This window comes from Zootermopsis nevadensis, unplaced genomic scaffold (assembly GCF_977971745.1).
Source record: "Zootermopsis nevadensis isolate Lab colony 2312 unplaced genomic scaffold, Znev_1.0 Znev_ptg000020l, whole genome shotgun sequence".
NCBI lineage: Eukaryota > Metazoa > Arthropoda > Insecta > Blattodea > Termopsidae > Zootermopsis > Zootermopsis nevadensis.
The window spans coordinates 8989578-9016840 of NW_028259152.1; the positions used below are offsets into that span (position 1 = coordinate 8989578).

The 27263-nt window shown below is 34.6% G+C and overlaps 2 protein-coding genes across 9 annotated transcripts in view; one reads left to right on the top strand and one right to left on the bottom strand.

The window, feature by feature from the left end:
• The window catches only part of Asap (ArfGAP domain of ASAP), a 180350-nt gene extending 163551 nt beyond the window's left edge, over positions 1–16799 (top strand). For 3 of the 7 annotated variants that reach the window (XM_022075557.2, XM_022075551.2, XM_022075558.2), the window contains 2 exons: positions 241–300; positions 2277–4578. In XM_022075557.2, the coding sequence (XP_021931249.1) occupies positions 241–300; positions 2277–2579 (363 nt within the window). In that variant the 3' untranslated portion in view covers positions 2580–4578. Of the gene's footprint in view, positions 1–240; positions 301–2276; positions 4579–10177 lie in introns of those variants that run through there. The other 4 variants (XM_022075556.2, XM_022075552.2, XM_022075554.2 and 1 more) reach the window with 4 other exon arrangements.
• On the bottom strand, positions 16136–27189 carry T3dh (Type III alcohol dehydrogenase). 2 transcript variants are annotated; one of them, XM_022075560.2, is made up of 10 exons: positions 26939–27189; positions 25774–25894; positions 25091–25299; positions 23686–23882; positions 23398–23566; positions 22026–22193; positions 21569–21727; positions 20386–20537; positions 19437–19558; positions 16136–18156 (listed from the first exon to the last, which is right to left on the bottom strand). In XM_022075560.2, exons 1-10 carry the CDS (start codon positions 26989–26991, stop codon positions 18073–18075), a joined length of 1434 nt encoding a protein of 477 aa, XP_021931252.1. In that variant the 5' UTR covers positions 26992–27189; the 3' UTR covers positions 16136–18072. The 2 variants fall into 2 exon arrangements, with proteins under 2 accessions (XP_021931252.1, XP_021931253.1); XM_022075561.2 differs by lacking the exon at positions 26939–27189 and adding an exon at positions 26436–26454.
• Between the last annotated feature and the right edge of the window lie 74 nt (positions 27190–27263).

Below are 27263 nucleotides of genomic sequence, written 5' to 3' on the forward strand. Positions count from 1 at the left end.
GCTTTGATATTAATTAAGTTTATTTCCAATTCTGTCATTCTGGTTTGAGACAGGTGTACCATACTGTGCTTAAATTTGGTTTCATTCCATTTATCGTTGAAGTGGTTACTTACACTCTGTATCACGGACACTAGTTACACTGTAATGCACATTTCTATTGAGTAATTAGTAAGCTTATTTGTTGCTTATGTCACTAACTAGTTGCACTTCTCAAACTAACCTGCTTACTCATATTTACAGAAGAAAGAAAGATCACAGCTAGAAAGTTATGCCGAAGAGAGTGACCTCATCATCTCCTTGGTAATGATGTTCCTCTGTATGTATGTCATGTGTGTGTGTCTTTCAGCCTGTTTGTTCTTACTGCATGCTTATTAATTTACTGTATTACCATAATAATTTTCCTGGCAACTGTGAAAAGAGTCAGCACAAAATGGAGGGAAAATGAGTTACATTAGGCTATTGCATTCCCTTTTAAGAATACTGCATCATGCTACTATTAGATGTCAGCACAGTTCATTAGCCTTGTGTGTCTGACTTTTTTTAAAAAAATTAATGTAATTCCTCCCCTGGCAATACAGACATGACCACCAGTAGTGGTGGGTGTTATAAATAATCACACGTGAGGATTAAATATCAGTTGAAATAACCATTTATACTTAAATGTTACCTTATTACATGGGGTCTCTGAAGATTGGCACTGAAAGGATTCAGTCTTATTTTGGTTTCCAATAAATTACACTCTTACATTTCAGTCTGCCTAAAGAGTCAGGCTAAGTTTATTCACATTAATCATACTGCAATAACAATGCAGCCCAGATTGAAATTTTAACTGGCCACTTCTAACATGGGTTTTAGTTTCCCTCTCTCTAATTTAGATGTTAGTTCTAATCCTGTAACGTGTGTGTGAATTTAACAAAACATCAAATACATTTTGACTCACTCAGAAAACTGAAGTCAGATCATTTGTGATCTCTTGAGATGAATGAAAGAATCTTAGGTACAACTATTAAATGTAGTAAATTTATCTGTCTTGCATTACTGATAATTTATGTGTGTGCATGCACGTATGTTACACATTTGGGATTTGAAGTGAATGCCCTGTCAGCTTTGTCTTACTGATTGATATTATTTTACATGAATTTGTGTCTTTAGGTATGGATTGTTTCATACTTTTACATTATATTTCTCTCTTCCCTTACATTGGTTGATTATTTTTTTTGCTAGATCAACTGCCATGGCTATGTTACAAGGAATGAAAGATGTATAAAAGTCTGAGGGTTTCTGGTAGTTTGTAGATGATCCTGTTTCCATTCTGGGGTGATATTTTATTGTTTTGGACTGACTTGCAAATCTCAATATAACTTTTATAAGAATATGATTATCTTCTGATATGTTGCACTGTGTAGTCTGGTAGAAGTTTGCTGACATTTCAGTTGTACTTGTTGCCATCATCATCAGGGCTGTGAGTGATCACCCTGATGTTAGAGGCAGTAAGCCCCTCTAAAATATCTTTTTTCTCCAGTGTAACTTTGCCAGTCACTAATGTCTTGTGATATGAAAGGGAATAGAATATAATTATTAATTTTTGTTTGAAACTAAATTTATAATGCAATAAATTAAAATGTTAAATTTAATATACACATGATTGCTTTCATCTTGTATAGTCCACATGCTTGAAAGGTGTATGGATATGATAAATCATTATGAATGATTAATTAGATGGGACTGGGAAGGAAGCTGTCTTTCCATGTCAGTAGATACCATAATGGAATTCACCAAAGACAGAAATATATTAAAATTTGTCCTGACTAACTTTAATGTTTGGAAAATTACCACTGTACAGGTTTTAGTTCCTAATTGGAATGTTTTATAAAAGTGTTTCAATTTTTATGGTTTACATGTTTCATGCCTACTTATATTTGTAGTCTATACATATAGAATTCTAATGTTGGCTACACTGACAGATAATTTCCTGGTTTTTCTCATTTATTCTATGTAATTGGAAGGGGAACTGGTGACAGTATGTCCATTAACCATTCATAAGAATATACCCCTGTTTAAAAATTCATAATAAATATGTTCCTTGGTATTGTCTCAGTGAACCTTGCAGAAGTTTTTGGGATGTAAAATTATAGAAGCAAAGAGTTGAACAGTTTGAGGAATTATGTTGACTCAAGTTCAGACATTTGTTACAGATTTTTCCACTTAGTGTTGTCATATTTTATTTGTTGTCTTGTGTGTTCTCTGTACTTTTCCACCTACTGACGCCCGAGCAGCCATATTTCTTCTGTCCTATGCAGCAACCACAGCCAGCTGTGATGGCAACAACAGTTCCAGTGACAGGTACCGTCAACTCCCCTGCAGGTGGCAGCACTGGCATGGTTGGTCTCCGTCGCTGCCGAGCGCTCTACGACTGTGAGGCGGATAATGAAGATGAGTTATCCTTCAGAGAGGGAGAGGTAATCATCGTCACTAATGAACAGACAGACGATGAGAACTGGATGGAGGGGGCAGTTGAAAGTGACCCATCCAGAAGAGGGATGTTTCCAATTAGCTTCGTGCATATGTTGGCAGACTGACTTCCTCACATGCTGCTTTATTATGTAGCAATGGGATGAAATACTCCAAAGGGAGGATGGATCTCCGGTAGCCTCACTTGCACACTTGTTGGCCAAAGTCTTCTCGTACAGAGCTGCTAGGTTGGCTGTAGCTAAAACCAATTAAGTTCCAGTACAGTATCGCTGTATAGTAAGAAAGGCAGACAGTAATTGAAGCTAGTTTGAGAAACTATGTCTCATGTTTTAAGGCCAGGAAAACTTGTGTTTGAGATTGATGATGTATATAGTAATTGAAATGCAAGAGTGATGAAAATGAATATAGATTCATATATATAAAGAGACTACAGAGTCAAGGGTTTGTAACCTCATTGTCAGAAGAGCTTAATATTTTATCTGTTATGGACATTAAAATATCCAGAATGGCTCCTTGGTTGCTTGTTCCATCTTTTGCTCTTGGGCATATTTTAGGAAAAGTGGCATCTTAAGAATAAACTATAACTCTTAATCTAATCCACATACCTGAGGAATATCTGACAAAGATTTATTACTGTTTATATTTACATGTTTTTACACTTACCATATCACTATTACTAAAACATGACTTGTACTTTTCATCACTTCAGTATGTGGGTTTCTAAAGCGTTCTTTTCATACTAACAAAACATTTTCACTGCTAACTGCAGGTTTACTCCTATTTCAATGATTTATACCCATCCTGGAATCAGTATCTTAAATTAGGTTCTCATTGATTTTCTTCATTTGCAGAACTTGTTACTTATGCATAACTGTACTTTGGTTTCAGTTTAATTTCATGCTATAAATATATGAAAAGTTATAACTTCAAAAGAGTATCTACAAAGGAACGTAGCTGGTAAAACAGAGGATCATTTGTTACTAATGATTATACAAAAACTATACAAATCTTGTATGTGTCAGGGCATTATAATGTGATGGTGGGTAAAGAATAGAATGCTGATCCTGAAAGTGGCCGACTGTGGCTTTTTATCGTTTGTTTATTATGGAGTCCTCGTGTTGGTAATAAATCAGTTCCTTGTTATATAATTTTATAGAATTTCAGTTCTGGATGAACTACATAGTTAATAGTCTAAACTTCTGATGATCTGCGGTAATGTATTAGCAAACACTAGTATAATGTAATATACAAAACATATACAAAGATAAGATACAAAGCTCTTCTCAGAAGGAGGGCCCGAAATTGTACAAATGAAGAAAGGTCGTGGAAGAGTCTGCGTATTTTTGTCACATAGTGATGAGGTGAAAGAAACAAATTGTACTGTTAAGTTGCCCCTTCTAAAAATTCTCTTTGTTTGTGTGACTCTGGGCCATTGTTCTTTTAAGTTTCCTGATTTTCACTTATTTCCATACTTTGTATATGACATTATTTATAATTATTGAGAGTCCAGCATAAGGACTGGTATTTTACTACCTCAAGTAGACTACAGACAGAGATTTCCTTTTCCTGTATCAGATTGCAAATAAAATATTCAGAAAATGTTTTTGCACAGTTCAGAAGATATGTAGCTTGATTTTTGTTAACTTCTCTTGCAAATACCTTTCTTCATCTTTCTTTGTACTCTTAAGACATTGTTTTGTGTAATAAAAACTACCTTTTATTGTAAGTAGATTTTAAGGAATCCAAATAGATTACAGACAACCTTATTGCAAGCATAATTTTAATGTTAAAATACTTTAGATTTATAGTTCCCAAATTTTAAAAGATAAGTGGACATATGTTCATTCATAATCCACTAAAGGTCAAATATGAATTATAACTCTCAAGTTCTGCTATTTGCCTTGCACATTTGTAATACTCTACAGTAACAGACCCCTTATTCACAAAGTGTGGAAACTAAGGCTTTTTGGCTGATGCTATATAGCCTGAGCTACCGAAAGCATTGTCAAATAAACTACAAATAATAATAACAACAACAACTCAGGCTTTATGTTGAGATATGCTTTATCTACTAAATTATATAAAATAAAAATTCTTCTATTTTCAGATGCATTTATTAATTGAAATTTATTCTCTTCATTTAACATTTCGTTATTATTAATGTCTAATCGTTTCTAAACTTACAAGCATAGGAAAATGCAGCCACAAAAGATTAATGGGGGGGGGGGGGGGGGGGCAATATGGATTTTAGGTTGCCAGATATGGGGTCCCACTATATAATTTGAGTTTAAATAGTGCAATTTTTTTTATAAAAATCTTAAATTTATTATACAGGTGCTTTGTTTTAATATGAAGTACGAGGTAAAGAAGATTACAAAGTGAACTCTGTTTTTTCAAAATGACATTCTCTCTCCTCCTCATTTGCTCATACATGAAATGCAATACCACAGGTATGTCTTCATGGTTTAGTCATTAGTTAAGCACAAGTAAAACTTTTCCTTTTTCTTTAAAATATAAAGTTATATGAAAATGGAGTTAGAGCTCGTGTGACCAAAGACAAAAAAAGGATTCCCTCCACCAAAGGAAGAAAAAATATGGAATGGCATTCCAAAAATCTCCTTTGAATTATTGGCTGCCTTTCTGAATTTAGGTTGTTTCAAGTGAGTTATTTAAAATTTGTGGCATTTTTGTGCAGAAGTTGAAAGTGGCAAAAATTGGTCTAGGACTGTTGGTTCCCAAACTGTGATTTGTGAACCCCCTGTGTATATACAATGTATGTAAAGGGGTTTGCCAATAGAAGTGTGAGTGCCAATCTGATTCATTTCATCATCATTTTAAGGTAAACTTGCAAAATGAATCATGGATCTGCTGCTGTATTTGCTTTAGTGTTTTTTTTTTCTGTAATGTGCTTCAGTTGCATTGTTAGATACATTAACTTCTTTCTGTTTCATAAGGGAAATTCTGAAACACTTGTTAAAGGTTGGCAGACTTGGTCAAGTGGATGTGGGAAATGAAAGAAATTTAATTTTTAATGGGTATTTGAATATTCAGATTTGTTAAGTGATTCCTGAAGCACTGAAGTTTGGGAACCACTGGTCTGAGAATAAATGTAGAACAGTGTCTTTTTGTGCAGTTCTTTGATGTGATATTCTTTGAGGACTAATACTGAAATTACAATTCTGGACACATCATGCTGTAATGGTAGCTTGATATTAGTGAAGTTATAATAGTACCCCTGTCACTGATATCTTGAACTTTTATTCCTTAACCAGTATTGGCCATGTGTTAATGCGAGTTTTCAAGCTGGCCTCGTGTCACAGTAGCATCCCTCTAAACCAGCATTTCTCAACCTATGGTATGCATACCACTGGTGGTACACTAGCCAATGTTGAGTGGTACGCGAACTAAGTAAGAAAATCAAAAGATAATATTAACATAAGTAAGTTTTCCCTGAATGCATTTGGTAAGCCAGTGAAAAAGGGTGAGAACCCCTGCTCTAAACCAGTGTGCTGCTACAGGGTTTTAGGTGTGCTGTGAATTGGCATGTTATAGTTAGAAAAAGGCATTCATGTGCACGCATACATGCACACTGGTTCATCATCAATAATTTTGTTCAATACGTTATGTTTTCATATGTCTGCATTCTTAAAGGGGCAAGGATTTATATGTTGATACATGTTTATGGCCATGTATAGTTTTGTAACCCCCTTCTTGTGAGGTGAAATTTTGTGGCATGTCTGACAAATTAGGGTGTGCCACACTTGTGGAAAAATCTTGCAGAACACTGATCAAACCATTAAACTCTATGGTTAAATCTGACTAGCAGCCCTGAAGGATAGAGATGTAAATCCTCTCCTCTGTATGTTAATGTTTCAGGCTGTGCTCTGGACAGAGAACAGTACCAGTGCTGCTTTCCTTATTTTACAATGACAGGTTGGCATACAGCATCATCATGCCCATGTGTCCATCTCTCTGTCCTTTTTTTATCCAGTTGACAAAAGTAATGAATATTGTGCCTTCTTTTTTAATTTTTAATGCCCTGCCATATGTAATTGATTCCTAGCAGCCATGGAAACTTCTGAGGTGGGTGCTAGACTAGTTGCATTTAATTTATGTTAACAATTTACTTGGTGATACTGCAAACTTTGAGGTTACAGAGGTCATTTTAATGTAGTTGGAATTGTTGGAATTTACACTAGTGGAAATTATGCACAGAATGGCTTACTAAATTGTATTATTAAAAAATTTTAGTTCTGGTAACCTTACTGTATGGGCCTACAGTGAAGATTCTAAACAAGGTTAGACTCTGCAAGTTTTTCTTATGTCCAAAACGGTTTTGAAACTGGTATTTAAGGAACATGCATTGCCTACTTTCTTTAAAATGGTTTCATCTATATACATATATATCACTCTTCTTAGTCACTATATAAGAGAATCAGTATTACCTCTCCCCTTCCATCCCCAAATATAATTTTCAGTAATGTAGGCTCCCATTGCTTGAGAACTATCAGACTCTCATCATGTCTATAATTATTAACTTCCAGAATATTTTTCTTAAAAAATTGTAGCTATATTTGTACCAAATTTTACATTTGTAGCTGTGGTGTTTCTCTAATTGCTGTTATCAAATAGAAAACTAAATAGGAATTTGCAGTGTTACCATATATTTATTGAGAGAAGAAAAAATTACCTTATTAGTTACTGATAGGGTTCCAGAAGTACTCATCGAGGTGGTATCAGTGTAAGTGGTACAGATAAAAATATTTGTGTGAAGCATACTGCAGCCTACTGAAGTGGATTTGTTAAGAATCTGGTGTTTTTGAGATGTATTTCTGGAGATGTGATTGGTAATTTTAATAAGGTTGTGTAAATAGCAGAGACAGCATAGTAAAGTGACTGGCTCTGGTTGGAGTTCAATTTTCATCTGGGGCAAACATTTTTCTCTTTGCCACTACTGTGTCCAGATCAACTCTGGAGTCCACTCAGCCTCCTAATAAATGGGTACTGGTGGGAGCTCTCTGCCCAGGAATAAAGCAGCTGGAATTTGTCATCTGTTGCAGAGGTTAGAATGACTGGAGGTTTTCCTTTGCATCTTTTAGGTTCATGACATCTTTTTATGCACAGGGATGCCATTTTTTATTCTCGTATTTGAGGTATTTTTAACATTTTTAAGATTGTGAACAGAATTGTAACTTCATGGTTCAGTTTAAGTACAGTAACAACAGAGAGTTGAGACATTTTGCTGGTTTAATAGTTGTTTTGTTAGTACAGGTGATTTCTTGTTGAAACTGTCATTACCATAGCTTAAAATTTCAGTGTTTCCATGCAGTATGGTAGTTTTTAAACATTACGTCTCCTTAGGGAGTTGGGTACAACTCATTTTGATGATGCTGTTTTTTTGCTGGTGATCCAGCAGGACAGCTCAGTGGTAAAGTAGCTGCCTGTGGGCTGAACAAATGATGTTTCAGTTCTGAAAGGAGAGCAGACTTATTTTGCAACTATGTGCAGGTCTTTTCTAGCAACTGCACAGCTTCCAGTGGTTGTATAGGGGTAAAATTCCTGAAAAATATGGCTGATCATGTCTGTTAAGTGTAATATTTATCTCCACATCCCCGTCTACTTGTGTGGTACTTTGGCATAGGGACATTATTGCTTCACTGACATGCTTCAGTACAAGCGGAGGTATAGCTCCTCTTTCTTGACCTCAGCACCAGATGGGGGTGAGTGGTCAGCATCACGCCCCGAAACTAATAGTACGACAGCATTAATAAAACATCCATTGATGATGAATGATATGCTTGCCAAGTTTGTGCAAAAGTAATCTTACAACATTGTGGTCTTCTTGCTCTGTCTCTTTATGACGCACTATCTATTCACCTGTCTTCTTTTATGGTTAAAACAGCCAGTATAGATACAGTACTTCACTAAGACCTTTCATGATAATTTGTAACTATAGTTGGTAACACCAGATGTCTCAAGGTCTACTGGCCTGGCTCGTGATGTAGGGTCACATTGACAGTGTTGAATAATTACTTTGAAATTGCAAGTTATGGTAATGTCTGGAACATTATAATCAACTAGGCATCTCTTTTTACTGTGAACCGAAGAGGCTTCTCATGTAGTATTTGAAACTACATATTAATTGTTACCATAGTGGAATTCGAAGTTCTCACAGCATTGAGCACAAAGACAGCCATCTTCTTAATTGTTACCATACTTTGCTACTGATAACTGAAACTGGAATGGTACATAGAAGAATCATGTCTAGTATGTATGAATAAGTTAAAGTAATATATTGCTTGAAAATAATGGACTCAGTTTGTAATGTTGCAGTGAAGCATTCTTCTAAGGTGAAAACATGTCAAAATATGTGTTTTGTAACTGACTAGTCTGTTAGGTTGATGTAAGCCATGGAAATGAAATTCCATTAATAACAAAATATGACTAGTCAAGTAAGAACTGTACTGTATAGGTTGCTTTCCATTAATGCTTGTTGAAGATTTGTAGCTTGTACCTCTGAAAACTGAAGCCAAGATAAGGAATGCTGTTCATCTGTGAAATTAAGTACCTTAAAGATGCTTTCATTATGTTGGTCAGAGCCACACAAGTGTTCTGTGTATATATGAGTATGAATGTGAATATATTTGTTTACACTCTCTATTTCTGAACAGTACTCTCCATATATGAGACTAGCATTTGTATTTGTAAGATTCATACTTTGTTTACAGTATTTAAAGTTCCCCACAATATATTATTATTATTTATCATTTTTGAATCACTTGTTGCTCGTACGCAAGATGGCAAAATATGGACTTCATAAGTTTTTACTTTTTCACATGTAATGTAGAATATTGTTCCCAGCATTTTTGGTATGATGACACACACATCCATATTTGCTTGGTGTGATGACCTGTCAATTTACTGTTGCATGAATTTTGAACCTTTGTTTATCAGTAGTCATTCTTATGTACATTTTAAATTTCCATTATTAGAGGCATACAGGCAAAAAGTTATTGAACATATCTATTAATATGAAATTTATTAATGTACCTACAGTACTTACAGAATTATTCAGTTTTCTTTGTGTGGAAGCAAACACACCAACCATCTGATTGTGGGATATTTTATCAGGTATAGAAATTTATTTTAATAACACATTTAGACAGGCAGTGTTGGATATAGTGAATTAAGAATATTTTGAGTTGTTTTAGTCACAAGCTTATTTTAACAAGTATCGGTATGATGGCTGAGCATGAACTTTGCCATATAATATTAGTACATAGCCTGCCTCTGTGTTTTGTCCTCCTAGTGACTGCTGGAGACAGTCTGTTTCTATGTAGTATAAAATGGCAGCAGGACAGGTATTGCTTCAGTAGCAAATTCAGGATATTCAGTGGTAACAAGAAGCCAAAATTTTGTTAACTTTACTTCCAAACATAACCTTTGATGATTCTATTACATGAATATTCAGTGAGTGTTTTGTACACACAAAGAGAACTTTGTGATATCAGCCAAAAATGTATTTTGCCCCTACCGCAACTTCTCAGTTTCTTTGACATATAAAGTAGTAAATGTATGTTCCATTTAGTGAATCAAAATGGCTGAAAATTCCTTTCTTAATGTTAGTTTTATTCTCATCTGCTTTATTCTCAAGTGAAATTCTGTTAAACATGGAAAAACACCAATAATTATTATTCATTGCCAGATCCATAATCACCAGGCGTCCATTGAGTGAACTGGCTATGATGATGATGATGATGATAATTTACACTGAATTGGTAAGTCTTCATGTTGGGTGAATTAGCATTAAGATACAGCATTGGGAACAGAATTTTTTTACTTACTGTGCCAACCCTGAATTTAGACTAGTCATCAGTTCTGCTGCTTCTTCTGTGTTGACACCAACACATTTAAACCAATCCAAACCACTTTGTTAGAAACTTGCCCAACACTCAGAAAATTTGTTCTCTTGTGGTTCAAGTAGGCAGCCCTTCACTCAGTAAGGACTCTCTCATTCAATAACCATATTGTCAGATTTAGTGAAACCAACATAAACCACAAATACTGCGCAATTTGCAGCATCAATTGATTTGACTAACCTTATTGCTAACTTCTTACTATTTATCAGCATACTGATTAACTGTTCATTCACATCATCTGAAAGCAGAAATTTGATGACTGAAGAATGGCATGCATGTTACTGTATTCTCTGCTAAAGCTGTTTTTGCCATGTGTGCCATATCTGGTAAAGTTCTAAGGTGTAATAGTGCTAGGTTTCTTAGCTTTCACTATACATAAAGCTACCTCAGAAAGATTTTGTTGTATTTTGTCAAATGACACTGTTGCTGTTTCATTAGCTCATGTTTACATGAGAGAAATTTGATATGGTTTATCACAGTTTCACTGTGCTGTATTTTTCTAGTGTTCAACTTTGATGGCTTCGACTAGTGTTAGTCAGCACCTATGAACAAAATGCGCAAGTGCACATTGTTGTTTTGGCTTACATTCTGAACCAAAACAAAACTTTAAACCAGATACATATACATGTGTCTTTGAATTTTGCCATTGGTGCACATCTTTGCAGCTGGTTTGGCTGCCACATCTTTGTCAAAATCTGAATGCAAGTAACTGCTGACAGAAACTGAGCCATGCATTTGTTAAGGAGCTGTTTTATATTTCAAATATTTATTCATTATTACCAATCTGTAAGAGTAAATAAATTATTGATTTGATTAAACAATCTTCAAAACATAATATTTAGCAGTGGTAATTTCTGAAACTATTTAAAGCAATCATTATTTTGGATTTACTTAAAAATCCTGTGACTAACTTTCATGGGTGTTGTGACCTAAGGTTGGAAAAGACAGTCATAATATACTGTAATCCTCCATCGTACCAGAATCATTATTTTTATAGAAATGCAGTTTTTTGTGTCTGCCATTACGTATCTTTACAATCTCCATTTACTCTGCTTAACAGCTGGGTATGAGGAAGTCAAAAGGGTTCCACTCCATATTTTACGTAAAGTGTGTCATAACATGTTTATAATACTACTACTTCCATAATAAGGATTAGACAGAAAATCGCATTCTGAACTTATTGGAATTGTTGCTTACACCTGTTCTTTGGTCAGCCCATGTCATGTGTTCCAATTGGCTCATAAAAGTTGGCGTACCACAGCAAGTGTTCAGAATACATTTTTTCAACATATTCTAGCCAGAGTTTAAATTTTATTCATAATACAAATAAAAAATGTACAAATTGGGGCAGTGCCTGCTATCTTCACTTGCCACAGTCATGTTTCTCCATAAAGAGCAAAAATTCAAGAAAACCTAAGAAATGTCAGTTAATATAGCCAAGGGTTCGGACTGGATATCTCCTCAATGGTAGAAAACACTCGGCTGCTTTGATTGTTACTTTTTAACTAAATTCCATTTAAGCAGGTTTCTTCAAGAAATTGTAAGTGATATTACAGAATGTTTTTGTTCACATGACAGTTTTATTCTGAAACCATTAGTTTAATAAGCAATTTATATATGGGCATGTAATGTACAGTAAATGGAAAATTTTGAGTCTGAATTTTCATGTGGAAAACATGTTGGCTATGGTAGGGATGGTTTTTGAAAATATACCATAAAATAAAATAACATCTAAGTACCAAACCTTTGGTTGAAGTGGTTGTAGATACTGCTCATTACTCAGGAGAGAATATCTGACCTTGGCAGTATGGATCTTTACTAGAAATTGACGTATTATAGTTGAGAAAACATTAAGCTGCAGTTCGGTCAAATTCTATATGCAAGTTAATTTAATTCCTTTTTGGTTATTTTCTATTTGTTTGTGGCACAAACTGTACACATTACAAATGGTGAGCAATCAAAAGAAGGGCAAAACCATTTATAATGGTGCTAGAGCGATAAATTATGTGAACCACAAATGTAAATAAGAAGTAGTAAAGAAAGTCCGATTTTGCCTATTTGCCATGCAGATGAAAGGGCAGCAAAGTATTTATGGAGTGTCAGTTGTAACAGTGAAACTTTAGATGGGAGAGGGGGGAGAGAAATTTTGTAGAGTTTAAGCCTTATATCCCCTCCCCCTTCCAACATCTGGCTGCACTGTCAAGGTCAAAGCTTTTATCCAGAGGAACAGGCGGTGTGAAATAAGTCACTGGAAGATAAATTGTGACTAAATATCAAACATTGTAATCGTGTTTGTATGAAAAGGTATTTCTTCAAAAGTGAATTGCCTTGATGCTAGGCAGAAAAACTGGTTTTGGGGGTGAAACAAGTATGTTCAGGGGGTTGTAAAGAGTCCCTTATTTTGCTGTCTTGTCTGTTTCTTAAATGTCTCACAGTTGTCATGTACATGAATACTGACTTGGAAATGGTGGCAAAGAATAAAATCTTTATCCCAGGAAAATTGAATAACTAACTGTTAACCTTCTTAACTTTCTTCAATGCTCATCACACTTTAGCATGAGCAAAGAACATCCATGTCTGTCTGTCACATTTTTTTTTACAACAATGGGGTCAGACTCCAGTGTAGTCTAAGGGTTCCAGTTGTTGCCCAGTAATGACATGGATCACACAGGTGCAAGAATGACCCAGATGCAAATGACCTTGGGTCACATGAATGCAATGGCAAAAGTCATTTATCGGCCCATTACTACCTCAGTTCTTCACTAGCATTACATTCAGCGTGACGGTTAATTTGTTGTTTGGATCATTAAAATTGTAATCTTTTTAATGTGTTTTAAGGCCCTTCATCCAGAGTTTCCTGCATATTTAGGTCATGATTTCATTTGCTTTGTTTTTTAACATTAACCAGTCACATTATTAATGTTAGTACAATCAAGTGTTAACAAAGAGATGTGATAATTGGTTTCCTCCTATCCAAAGTCACCTGAAAGTCCTCTTAACCATAATTAGAAGTATCTGGTGTCCATTCAGGTTCCCTGACACTTGAAGTTAAGAGTTTCTGAAGTTATATTATGCTCATACTCGGTATGAACTATATAACATCACCAACATGATTACAAAAGAATTCATATATGAAGTGCAGGTTCAGAATTTAAATTTGCCCTGCAGTTTTCAAAGTGGACATTACATGGAATCATTATTCAGATTAGACAAGTTAAGAAAAAAGTGAATGGTGATTATCATTAATAAATTATTAAAAGGGTACGAATGGACATCATTTATTTGTAATTGTGGAATAGTTTCATAAGCAAAAATTGTATGTTTACAGATTTCAAAAACAGATTTGCGTCCTGGTGTTCCACAGTGTAGATTAATATAGTTAAAATATAAATCTGTGTACAGACTGTGATGTAGCTCAGATCTATGAATTAGACAGTCTTTCTTTGTCTTGTTATAAATAGCTAGAAACTGAAATTTAACTTACACAGCTCTCTGGTGCATATTAATTTTTCTTCATTATAAAAGTTCTGGTTTATATATGCCACAAAGTGAATATTTTAGTTCCTTGTTAATTTTAGATATTATAAAAATGTGCATACATTATTATTTAACCCTTTGAAGCCAAAGATTATCTAAGTAACATTAAAGATTCAGTTCCTACTGCAAAGAAAATCACTTCTCCATTAGAAAGACAAATTGATTAATATTATTAAAGGAAATAATGACTCTTTGACCCAGAAATAAACAGCAGAATACATGTGGTACATATAGTTATCAGTTTGCTTTAGAGGGTTAAATAGAAACACATTGAATTCTTATTTTTCTTTAATTCCTTTATTTGTTAAACGTGGTCACATTATTTAGTGTTTATATTTTTTGTGTATACCATTGTGCTGTAATTTTATTTGTATCAGTGGCCATAATACTTTGCAAAGATAGACATTTATTTGATAATGCAGTGTGTGCGTAGTTTACTCTCATAATGTTAGCGGCGCTGCTGTAAGAAATATGATTGTACTCAGCACAGTAAAATAATTTTTTTACTATAGTAAGGTAGAAACAAAAGTGAATTTTACATTGTATGAGTCTTCAGGGTATTACACTACAGCAAAATAATAACAATTACTGACATTGTGGAGGAACCTCCTGCCACCTCCTTCAGGGTAAGAGTGACCTGAATGTAGTGTCAAAGTTTTTGTACTGGGCTGTAACAGACAGTTCTACGAGCTTCTGTTAGCAACATTAATTACTGAAATTTGAGGTGAAGCACATGTGATGATATTGATTGTCTTCGGTGGTTACCAGTGTTTCAGAGAATGTTGGTAACCACATACAAGACTGCACAACCTAGAAGACCACAGTCAACAACATTAGTTGTGATCTGATCTCACATAGGGATTATCGTACAAGATCACAGCCAAGTTTACGCCATTCTTAGTGGTAATGATTTATGTTACTGCATAAACCATCTAACACTATTTTTTGTCACTTAAACCCCAAAAGAAGCAGGGAGTAACTCTAATCCATAAAAACTTTACACTGCGACAAGATGCAATACATACTCTACAATGAAAAATAAACTCCTTTAGTGTGACTTTGCATATCTTTGTGATTTACTATGTTTTGTGAATGGTAATTATGTTTCAGTTGTCAGGATTGAACAGAGTGAGCACAATGTAGCTTTATAAATTTTGAGTCATACAAAAATTTAATGTGATGATATTAAGTTACATAGCAAGGTACATTACATTATAATGACAACAGCATTTAAATTTGGCTGCCAGCTGTAACATGACTGACATGTCCTCTATGGTCACCCAGGTGGATGCTCTAAAAATAAAATGGGTTTTGTATGGTGATATCAATTAAATTACAGTCTCTTAAATGAAATTAAGATCTTAGGCACTTAGAGAGTGGTTTACAGTATAGGTTTCACTATAATTTATGCAATTACCAGATTGTGCTTTCATGAGAAGAAAAAGTGGGTTACATCATGAATTAAATGAAATTGAGCAATAATTAACTCTCAAGAAAGACTGTATAACACGGAGTATTAGAAGGGCTAGTGGAATAGAATATTAAATGCCAACAAAATATGCATAAATTAGTTCTGCCTTTTCAGCTCATTGTGACATACAATTAAGGTTCTAAATTGCACAGAACTTTAACTCTCATTCATTTATGAAATGAATGTCTGTAAATTTTTCCCAGCACTTATTACTGAAAATAGTTCTTTTAATGTGAGATTTGTGTATTGCTTGTAATGTAATGTTTAATGTGTCCTATTTGACTTAATATCTATTTAATTTAGGTATTACATTGTGTACCTTCTTTACATATAGACTAGTATATCACAAATAATGTAAGCAGTCATGTTAAAGGAGTTGTCTAAATTTATTAGAGGTTGCAAACAAAGTGTTGTGTTCCTTTTGACTCTGATATGGAATGTGTTCATTAAACAGTCAGTTGTATCTGTATCAGACAAAGGGTACTGCTTATTGAAATTAATCCAAAAGAATTTTTAGATTTGATTAGATCTTCTGACATAAACCATGGAAAGAAAATAATTTTGACCTTTCTTCTAAACTTGTAATTTTGTTTGCCACTTTCATGAAGGGTTATTTAAGTACTAATGGTTGTATCATATGTGTGAAAGTAATGAAATGAAGGATTCTTCATACCATTTCTAATTAGTTGGTAAGAATATAGAGAAAGCCACATTACTTAAAAAATAACCAAAGAAATTATGCCTATTGCTGGCAGAAAATATTCTCAATCTTTATTGTAAATGAATTGTATCATATTACATTTTTTAGTATGACATAAATGTACATAATATATAAAAATAGCTCTCACACAAAGTAACAATATTTTACCATATAAAAATATTGTATATAGAAAAAGATGTGCTGTATAGAATATAGAATTCTAGTATAAGTTCTTTTATGTTCAGTCTATTATTACAAATATAGAGTGATGATAATTTTGATATTTTATAGACGCAAACAAACGCAACATTAAGTATTGCCATTGAAAAAACATACTGTAGAAATAGGCACAAAAGCTTGATGTGTTAAAAACAATATGGAGTAAGAATAAATGCTACTAGTTTCAGCTCTATCCTTTGTGCATGCACATACCATAAAGCAAAAAGATAACTGAGTGCTTGGATTTGCATATTTCAGTTTTAAACAAATCCAATAATTTTAAACTAAATGAAAAGGATTCTTCCATTATAATACCAAGATATAATTAATTGTAATATAACCCATCTGCTGTGCATTCAATACAGTATTATGATACTCCAAGAAGTAAACTGATTTTTCTGTGAATATTTTGTCTGTAGCTGTATATATGAGTGTCTGAAACAACTATGGTACATAAAAAATAATTGCTATTATGGATAAACATTCTTTTTCAAAATAACCTTGCAGAATCTTTTGTTCTGATGGTGTATGTGTTCCAAAATTTGTGGTGATATTTGATTTTGAAAATTATAAGAAAAATATTTTGTTGCAAAAATGTAATACTGATAGTGTATTTAAATCTAGGCGGTTATGGAGTGAGCAAGGATGGAGAGAAGAAATACATATAGAATGTGACCATTTAGAAAATGGAAATTAGGGAAAAAGGCTGTGAGAATGGAAGTGGCTTAAGACCATGTTCATTGGTGGGTTTCAGTATTGCTGGTGTTAACACCTTTAAATTTGTCTTCCAAATGATTATGTTATTACATCCCCATCTGAAGCATCTTTTCATAAAGTGGCTGATATTTGGTCAGTGGTACAATTATAAACATTTTTCTCTTTATTCTTCTTTTCTCTCTCTCTCTTTTAAAAAAAGATTGCTGTCAGAAACTCTTCCTTTGTAGTGATTTGTATTAACTCATGATCACAAAATGACAACAACAGTAGTATACTCTGTAAAATTTTCATGGTGATTAAATATAATGAAGACTTCTTGGATTATCATCCACATTAACGCTTCAATATTTAAATATTATTTAAATGGCCAGTCAGTAAAAAATTTGTGACATCATTTGTCAAGTTTTTCCTACCTCCAGTCACTCTAATTGCAGTAATTTCAATAGCAAATTGCTCACTAACTTGTCTTCTGCGTCACTTGCAATATCTACGTCACAACATTCTTTTCATCTTCATCACTATCTAATTCACTCCCAGTATCACAAATTATAATATTTCTATTAACAGGATCCTGTAAAATTTCTTGTCTTGGGGTTAAAGTAGCTACATCTAGTGCCAAAGCCATATTTAAGATTGTGTGGATCTATACATCCATGAACCTGAACATGGATCTGAATTAAGCACTAGGGATAGCTTTCCCCTCTTAATACGAGGGTACAGGTACAGCAGATAGTTAAATACTAGACCAAGGAGCTATTCTGCCTTTTCTTATAAAATAGTGAATTATACATATTTTTCATATACCATTTTATGGGAAAAAACTGTAATGGGGCCACCATTAAACTTTACACATACACCAGAAGGACATAAGGAATGATGATGATGATGATGAAAAGAAATAAGATCCTTCAAAATCCCACACCTGATAATGAATTCATAATTTTTGTATTTTCATAGAAGTAAAACAAAACGGCTGCCTGAGGATGCTAGTAATGCGTAACACGAGGTAATAAGATATGTTGGTAACAAAAATACCTTTAGAAAACAGTGAGAGATTTCTCAAACAGATTTGAAAGATCCTCTTCAGACTGCTCTCTCGGGGCCAGCTTTGTGATACGGTGCTGTAATAAATATATAAAATTAATAATAACATCGTTAAACATAAATATTAAGTACTTATATTGCTTAAATCAGGTGATGTCAGTCAAATTAATTTCCTAAGTACCAGCAATATATAAATTGATTATAAAAGACTTGAGGTTTTCATGGCAATGAAAACTTTGCTTGTGAATCCAAAATTATGACATCAATTTAATTTTTGACCGCTGTGTGCAACTGTGCACTGGTAATGCAGGCATACATTTTCATGTAGGGTGGAAAATTTTTATTATGGTCAGACCCACCCCTCTGAAGTGATAACACCCAGTGAAGAAAGTCTCTGTCCATGCATGAATACACAAGTATGACCTTAATCACCAATAAGTTAAATACTGGTTGACATGGTAACCATTTTACCTTAAATGTGTTTATCTTTCATTTTCTTTTCTTTATATTTGAAGACTGGCACTGAAAATGTTTATGATTTCCTTCAAATTGCACTTTCAGAAACACTATGTGACTATTTAAAAATTACAGAAAAAATTATGTGAAATGCCAGTTTATTCAGCATTAATTTCATCATAAATTCTGTCACTTCCACAAAACGATGTTAATATGTGCACTATTTAGCAATTCAAGCAGACATGTGAATACTTAAAAATTCATATTGCTGCCTCAGAACTGAATTCAGAATATTATATGTGGGTCAGAGAAATTTCTGTGAGACGATATAAATGGTTTTAACATTAATGTGAAACTTCAGCTTTTGAGGATGAACTGCAATAAATGTTGAAAGTTATCCAATTTTTCAACAAACATGGAAGATGCCATTTTCAGGGTGAATATATTACATTCATGTTGTAAGTTCCATATATAACAGAATTCACATTCATATCTGTGTGGCAGGATGCTCCCTGAATCTCCTTGATCACTACAGTGTGTTTTCTAACATTACTTGTATCTCTGGAAGTGACCTGTACAAGATATCCTCACAAAATTTTGATTTCATTTATTTAATGCTCTGAACAGGAATAACAAATGGAATATTAATACCTGATGCCGGTGCAGTGGCCACGCGGTCTGAGGCATGGTCCTCGTGTGCCTGGCCTCTGCAACCGTGGTTTCGAGTCCCACTCAAGGCGTGGATGTTTGTCCGCGTCTCCTCTTCCAGTCTGGTGGGTAAAGACTGGCCATGGAAGGCAAGGCGAAACCACCGTGGTACTTAGGCAAGAAAACCCCAAAAGGGGTCACGATGGTCAAGCTGACCATAGACGATGAAAAAAATCAGACATATCAATCTTACCTGTGGTAAAGTTCCCCTCACGAGGTTCGGAATATCATCTTTGGTGTATCCCAGAGCACTGAGGCCATTCTCAACCTTCATGATATTCATGTAGCCACGTACTGTGTCTGCCAGAATCAGACCTGCGAGGTAAGACAGTATTTGTTTTGATATACATGGGAACAAACAATATTTTGTCTATGTAATCTGCCTAACCTTATCTGGCACCAAGCAAGCTGAAAACGGGCATGATCACCCTCTTCAAAATATCTATCCACTCTATTACTGATGATTTTCTCATCTTATTTGATTGTGTAACCTCAGAAGTTGAAATGGCAATGAAAAATAACCAATGTATTAATTAATACGTATATCCATCTACTTATCTATATCATATCTGAGCTAACCTACCTACTTGTGTGTATCAAATCCATTTCTACTTCCTATCCAATCAAATTGTTTCTCCACCCACCTGACGTACATTTGGAAGAATCATGGGCTAGTCATACTTTTTTGAAATTTGAAGGTTTCTGATGATTGTGCTTTGTAATATGTAAAATTGTTCTTAGGAATTTATCCATCATATAAATTATAAAGTAATAAAACAATTTTCCAGTAGCTGGATTCTGCTTCTGTCTTCAGACCAGACCCAGGTTTGAGGTTAGCTCAACCAGGAAGCCCAACAGATGCTTTTCTGTCCTCTTCCCTCCTTTTTTACCTTCAGATTGAAGCAAAATCAAGCTTCTGAAACATCATAGTTTTGTTATTTTATAATTTAGACAATGGACCTAGTCCAAAAGAATAATTTTTATATCATAAACATATGTATATGTAGAAATAATTTCAAAAATTATGTAAAATAATAGGTGTAAGGTCCAAACACTTAGCATATTTCATATTTTTATTGCATAAGTCATGTAGTGTGGAACTTTAGAGAAAGGAACAGATTACAGAAAATACATCCCAATACCTGCATCTGCCTTCTTAGCATTGCTGACATCTTTGCCCAGGAGCTCTGCTGCTTCCAGGTGGCGCTCGGGGCAGGCCGGACCAGTGAAAGAAAACACGGCCGGAGAACTCATTACCACTGACAAGCCATGAGGTATGATTGGGTGGTCATCACTGCAATGTTCAATAGGATAAAAATGGCCACACAACTCTTGGGATCTATCAGTCTTTGTCCAAATTTTATATCTTAAGGAACAAAATGTATTTGAAAAAGTGTGTAATGATGTCAAAACAATGATGCCAACATGGAGAAATAAATTTTGGTTATAAAATCTGAAGAGCAGAGACCACTTGGAAAGCCTAGGCATACATGGAAAGACAACATAACACAGATCATAGAAAAATGGTATGAGCATGTGAATTAGATTCAACTCTTATGAACATGGCAATCAGCCTTTTGGTACCATAAAAGGCGTGGAATTTGTAGACCAGCTGCGTAACTATCACTCCATAAATTTCGCTCTTCACCATATACTAATAGGGTGACCATGTGAAGGCAGATCAGATGTGCAGGACTTGTATCATGCATGAGGGAAATGCCAACTGCATGTAACGTTTCAGTCAAAAAACCTAAAGAAACATCTCTTGGGATACCCAGGTGTAGCTGGGAGGATAACATTAAGAATGATAACAGATTAACGGTGACAATGTGAACTGAATTCAGCTTGCTCAGAATAGGATCACATGTTAAGGCTTTTTGAATATGGTAATGAACATTTGTAAAAAAAATTAAAGCTGTCCTGCTACACGCCATGTAGGTTGCTTGGGGGGAGAAGATGTATAGCTTCTTCTCCTTGACCTCGGCCCTAGATGGGGGCGAGTGGTCAGCATCACGCCCTGGCCGCACTTTATCCCCAGGAAAGGACCATGGTACCCATCGGATAGGAGGCTGGGTAGGCCCCAGAGCCAGTCTGGATGCAGCGGCTAGAGGAAAAATTCTCTGGCCCGTCAGGGATCAAACCCCGGCCATCCAGCCCATAGCCAGTCACCATACTGTCTTGAGCTATCCTGGCTCCTAATGAACATCTGGGTTCCAAAAAAAAAAAGGTGGGGAATTTCTTGACTAGCCGAACTTACTGTCAACTTATAAAGGAGGACGCTTCAATGTAGGTAGTAATATTTATTTCATTAAATAAAAATCTTACTTGTATCCTTTAGGCTGAAATGACCGGACATTGCCTGAGATGGGGTAAGACATGCCATGACAAAGGTGTACTCCTGCATTACCAAATCCAACTCCAGCCATTGTGGATGCCAGATGCATGCTAGATCGAGCTTCAACATCATCTGGTCGATAGACAGCTCTGAAAATGTTTGGTACTATTAGAACAGGGCTCTTGATTATTAAACAGAAGTATTATTAAATAACCTTCTGTGTGGTAAAAAATCTTTGGAGTCCATAAAATCAAGAAAAGTTCATGTTCCAGAAAGCGCTTGTACCATGAAATTGTTTTGATTTGAGTTTTCAAAACACTACATATATCTTCCTTCCATTATGTTTACTGACAGATAATCATAATAAAGTGTTAACAATCCTAATTATTCCTTACTTATAGCACCATATGTAATGGAGAAATGTTAATGAAAAAGACACACACATACCTTTCAAAATATTTTCTCATAATTTGAAGTGCATATCGGGCCCAGACATCAGAAATGGGATTTTGTCCTTGGTATGCTGGACGCAGAATGGGATTTGAAGGGCATGGAGAACGCTCTGTGAATGGAATGGCCGTATAGGACTCGAGTGCATGACAAAGAACATCAAACCTAGAGAAGTAACACAATGCTGTATTCATAGATGTGCACATGATTTTTTGTTCCATCGTATACAGTTTCATCAAACATATTCTGGTAACCAAATAATTTTCACCATCATAATTTAATGTCATAAACTGGAAGCAGAAATGAGAACTTTAAGATCTGTACTGGGCCAAAAAATAAATACTGAAATACATGATAAACTTAAAGTTAATAATATAGTTGAAGAATTACTACATATAGAAAAAAAAAGTGCACGTGGACAAAATGAGTAAAGACTGAAGATAACATGGAATTATAATCAAAGGGCAAAGAGTAAGAAGAAGACCAAGTAGAGGCATTAAGTTATATAATCCATGGTGACAAGAAGATAATTTCTGCTTCCATTATCATGTCATAAATTGTGAGTGAGTCCTCACAAAAATATGTGAAATAGAGGAGAAATGTGGAACAGGATATTAACATAATGAGGAATTCTGTGATTTATACAGATTATCAAGTACTTTTAATGTAGTCAAATAAGAAGGAATGGACTCACTATGGAGATCAGATGAGAAATGAGAAATTATATAAACTTTTGGAAATGTCTTGGAAAGTAGCAATTTTGAAAGCTATAAACCATGAAGCTGTTTGGTTATAGTATTTTCTTATCTGTAAACAAGCTGCATCAGAAATGTTCTGTTGTTCTTTCAAACCTTTTTCTGGGTTTTGATGCACAAATTTTCAATCCTTTACCCCCACTGACAGCAAAAGAGCAGCATTCCAAAAAGTCAATACAACACCATTCTTAAAATATGATTCTTTCAGATTTAATTAACATATTAACACATTAATTAATTAACATATAATCACAATATGACGCAACTTTATCATCTCATATTAACATAGCACAAATGCTCACTTAATAAAATAGATAAACATTTCAGAAGGTGAATATAAATGTAAAGTGTAAGTATTTGGAAGACTGAAAAGTATATATGAAAATAATATCAGAATTTACTTCAGTGAAATAAACTGTAAACATGATAACTGGGTAGAACTGTAAGTCATGTCCATTGGCCGGGTTTGCTATTACTAGTCACAAGCCTTCAGATTATACTGTCAGAATCTTACCTAATTACTTAGTTATGTAAATAAAATATGTTTACACAAGACAGAAAGTCAGTTGCAGTGTAAATAATGACTGAATGTAATGTACAATTAGATTTCTTACCCACTATAACTGCAAACCCTCTCTGGCATTGACAAAGTATGTAGAGGATCTACAACACCCAAAGTGGGCCGAATGGCACGGTTTGCAATTCCAGTTTTTGCTTTCAGAGGTTCATAGTCAAAAATGCTAACACCAGTTGTTTCACTGCCAGTCCCAGAAGTTGTTGGAACTGAAACAAATTAATGACTCAGATCTGCTCTTGATACGAAGTTGTGAAGTAAATTTGTTAATTCCAATTGTGATTAATTTCAAAATGTAATAAAGTTCTATGCTGTAATTTTTCCTCACCTGCAATAAATGGTTTTAGAGTACATGTAACAGGCTTTCCCTTTCCAATAGGCTGATTGACATAATCAAGAAACTCAGCTTCTGGATCAGAATAATACAAGTTGGCAGCCTTACATGTGTCCATTACAGACCCGCCACCTACTGCGACAAATGCATCATAGCTTCCAGCTTTTGCAAATTTAGTAGCTTCCTGCAAACTGTTAACATGTAAAGGTACAGAGACATACTTCAACACACACAGCTTATTCTTGAGTTAAATATGTCCACATTCTCATACATGTTTGTCCTTTTTCATTCATATGATTTACATATTTTTATCCGTCTGAGATCAAAACAACCAGGATTAAGTCATTTTTAACCTCAGAGGAAACTTAACATTTAAACTCTTTGGAAACTTCTTGATAAGCAATGGGTAAAGTTTTCCTTGCACTGAAGCTACACACCATGAAGACATACAGTGGGAAAACACATCTGAACATCGTAGCTAAAGGGTTGCATTCTTGCTTCATATATGGGAGACCCCTGATTCAAAATTCAGCCTAGACCAGTTATCATTATTTTTGAATGTCTGTATCCCACTAACAACTTTCAAACCAAATGGCAGAATAACATAAAACTTCATATGAGCATCATACCACTAGAGGCTGCCCCACCTTTATAATTTCCTATTATCAATAATACAAATGTGGAGACAATGCAAACTTCTCAGATGATAGTTACATCAGTGACAATTCATGTAGGGTGTGTAAATTTTAGAATGTAAAACATGTTGGGCATGTGAAATCTATATTTAGCTTTTAGTTTTATGGTGGCAATAAATGAATTATAGAATCTAGATATGTGAAATTAAATATGGAAAGTTTTACATAATAATTATAAAAATGGTAGTTGGTTGTGGACATTGAGGTTATATCTGATAAATTTAGGCCAAAAATATAAATGAAAATTATGCACAGAAATGGACTAAACTGAATAACTATTAATTTGACATTCCTGGCAGCCATTTCACATTGACTGAATCATTTCAAAGAAAATACTAGAACTTCTAGTTACTCTAATATTCATATGTTAATCCTCTGTCATGGAGAAATGTCCTGTACAAGCCAGTTGTAGGCCATTTCAGGTAATCTCTTCTTTATAATTTTGTAATAAAAGAAACATTCACGAGAGCAATTAAAGTCCTGGGTTACCTTTTTAACTCTCAACAAAACAACTGTATAAAAGTTCTTTGAAATTATATATTTGTCTCTCTAAAAACACCCATGAGCATGGTGATTTAAATACATGACAAACTCATGAGGAGTGGGAATGTTCACTCCCTTTCATGGTGTCACAGACATCATATGTCATGGAGTCTTGTTTAATCTTAGGTAAGTACTACATACAAAGAATTTAACAGACTTACCTTGCTTCTGTTGGTTCAACTCGGACTTTATCATATACTTCAAATTTGACTCCTTCTCTTGTTAAAGAATCTAAAGCTGTTTTAAGAGGAGGAAGTTTGGCAATGTTTGAATCTGTCATCACACATACATTCTTAGCTTTCATGTTTACAAGATCCATCCCAATTTCCCGCGTTACTCCTGGACCATACCGGATAGTTGAACATGCCATCTGTACACATGAAACATAAGCTTAAATTTGCAACTTTGGAATTTGCTTTAATTACCATTTGCTACTTATGCACTACTTTCACACATAATATGCTGACAGGTTTTCTTCAGTCTCTTCAGGTAAATGCTCTGCTGGTACAGTACCTTGAAAGAAACCAAGACACTCTCTTCTTAAATCCTTCATAATATTCATCATGTCCATTTAAGCATTATATGATCTCTGTAGTTGAAACAGAATGATCAAAAACCTAAGAAATAATCAATCATTTGATATTGTCACCATATTCTTGCTCCTCAGTCATTTATTTTAATTGTTTACTTTAATAACTTCCCAAGTGATTCTATAGTTACAATTCACTGTCAATGCCTTATGTCCATACCATTGTATTCTTAACTTCACCCATTTTTATCTGCCTTCAGACCTTTCCCAGTGTCCTGGTTTCACTTATTTAAATTATGATATTATCCTCCTTACCTCAAATGCATACTCTTTTGAAGGTTTTGCATCAGGAACAGAACTTGCATGGGATCGATGGTCGAGAATATCTGACATGCCATAACTGGTGCCAGGATGAGCGTGTGCAGGGCATTTGCACCTAAAATACACCATACATATTGTAATTTTCTGAAGACCAGTCACAATATAAATCTTCACCACCCTTCATTGCATGTTGCTAATTACATTTGTAGACTCAAAAATACACAGCTTGTGAAAGTTTTGTGTAACCCTAGGTGCCCTAAAAGCCAAATTGGCTCCATGATATTTACATTAATTCTTTCCTAAAGAAATTATTTTATCGAAACATGAAACGTTGGTCTTCAATTCTGCATGTTCCTATATACAATGAAAACTGGTTTAATTAGTTTTCCACTTTATGGAATACTCTGTATTTAGAAAGTTTTCATAATGCTGCAGCACATAATATATATTTTTATAACCCATGAATAATTGTCTGTGGACAATTTCCTTATTAAGAAGTCAAGGCCATATTAACATGCTGTTAAAAAGTACTGGGTGTACCACAGTGTGGTACAACATTTCACAATATTGTCTTCCTTAGTCAGTCCATATTGTAGCTACACTGTGCTTACGCTACACTTCTATTTAAAAAAATGTGCGCGCGCGAGCATAATAACCTGGTTATAATTTTTTTAATTTTAAATACATCGTGAATAAAGTCCTGTAAAGTGGTCTGGAAGAACGGATTGACCCAGATTTATAATTCTTGGAGCATTGTGAAATTTATTAAATAAGATCTATAATTGTTTTCGTTCCATAGAGTGCATCACTGCAGATTGTACAACAAATATAAAATCACATTCAACCGCCTATCAGATTTGTTTTTTACGCCCGTTAATATTTATCGTTAGTTCCCACGTTTCTGATTCGCTTTTATCGCTTGCTTCTTCGATCGTAGCACCAAGGTCCAACTCCAGCGGCTATCAGAAGATTTTAGTTTCTGTATGGTATACGAAAGTCCTCTTTAATATACCAGTTAACAGCTTTAATTAAGACTTCATCACTAAATGTTACTTATATTATCTTGTCTCCAAAACAGACTCCCACTTAGCATATTCCCAGCTTCGAGCTGTGAATCACATAATTATAATAATTATTGTTCACTTTGTTGTTTACTTACGATGCACTGGAAATAACCTGTAGGAGGTCCAAAACTTTTCGTCGTGGAATCATTTTTTTCTTCTTCGTTTCGCCAAGCGAGCTTCTGTTTCTAACAAAAGTACAGGATGAGCATGACAGTCAAATTCTTCAACCCAATGTACGTAGTTCAGCTGAAGATTGGTCTAATGCAAACGTGACAAGAACGTAAACAGTTCACAAGGACGACTTCATTCGACGTCATCAGTGTACAGAAATGTACAGTCTTTGCATATAAATAGCACAGATCTCTACTGTACCAATCAAACTAGTAGCCTTGATCTGTGGATGGAGAATTGTGAAAGGGA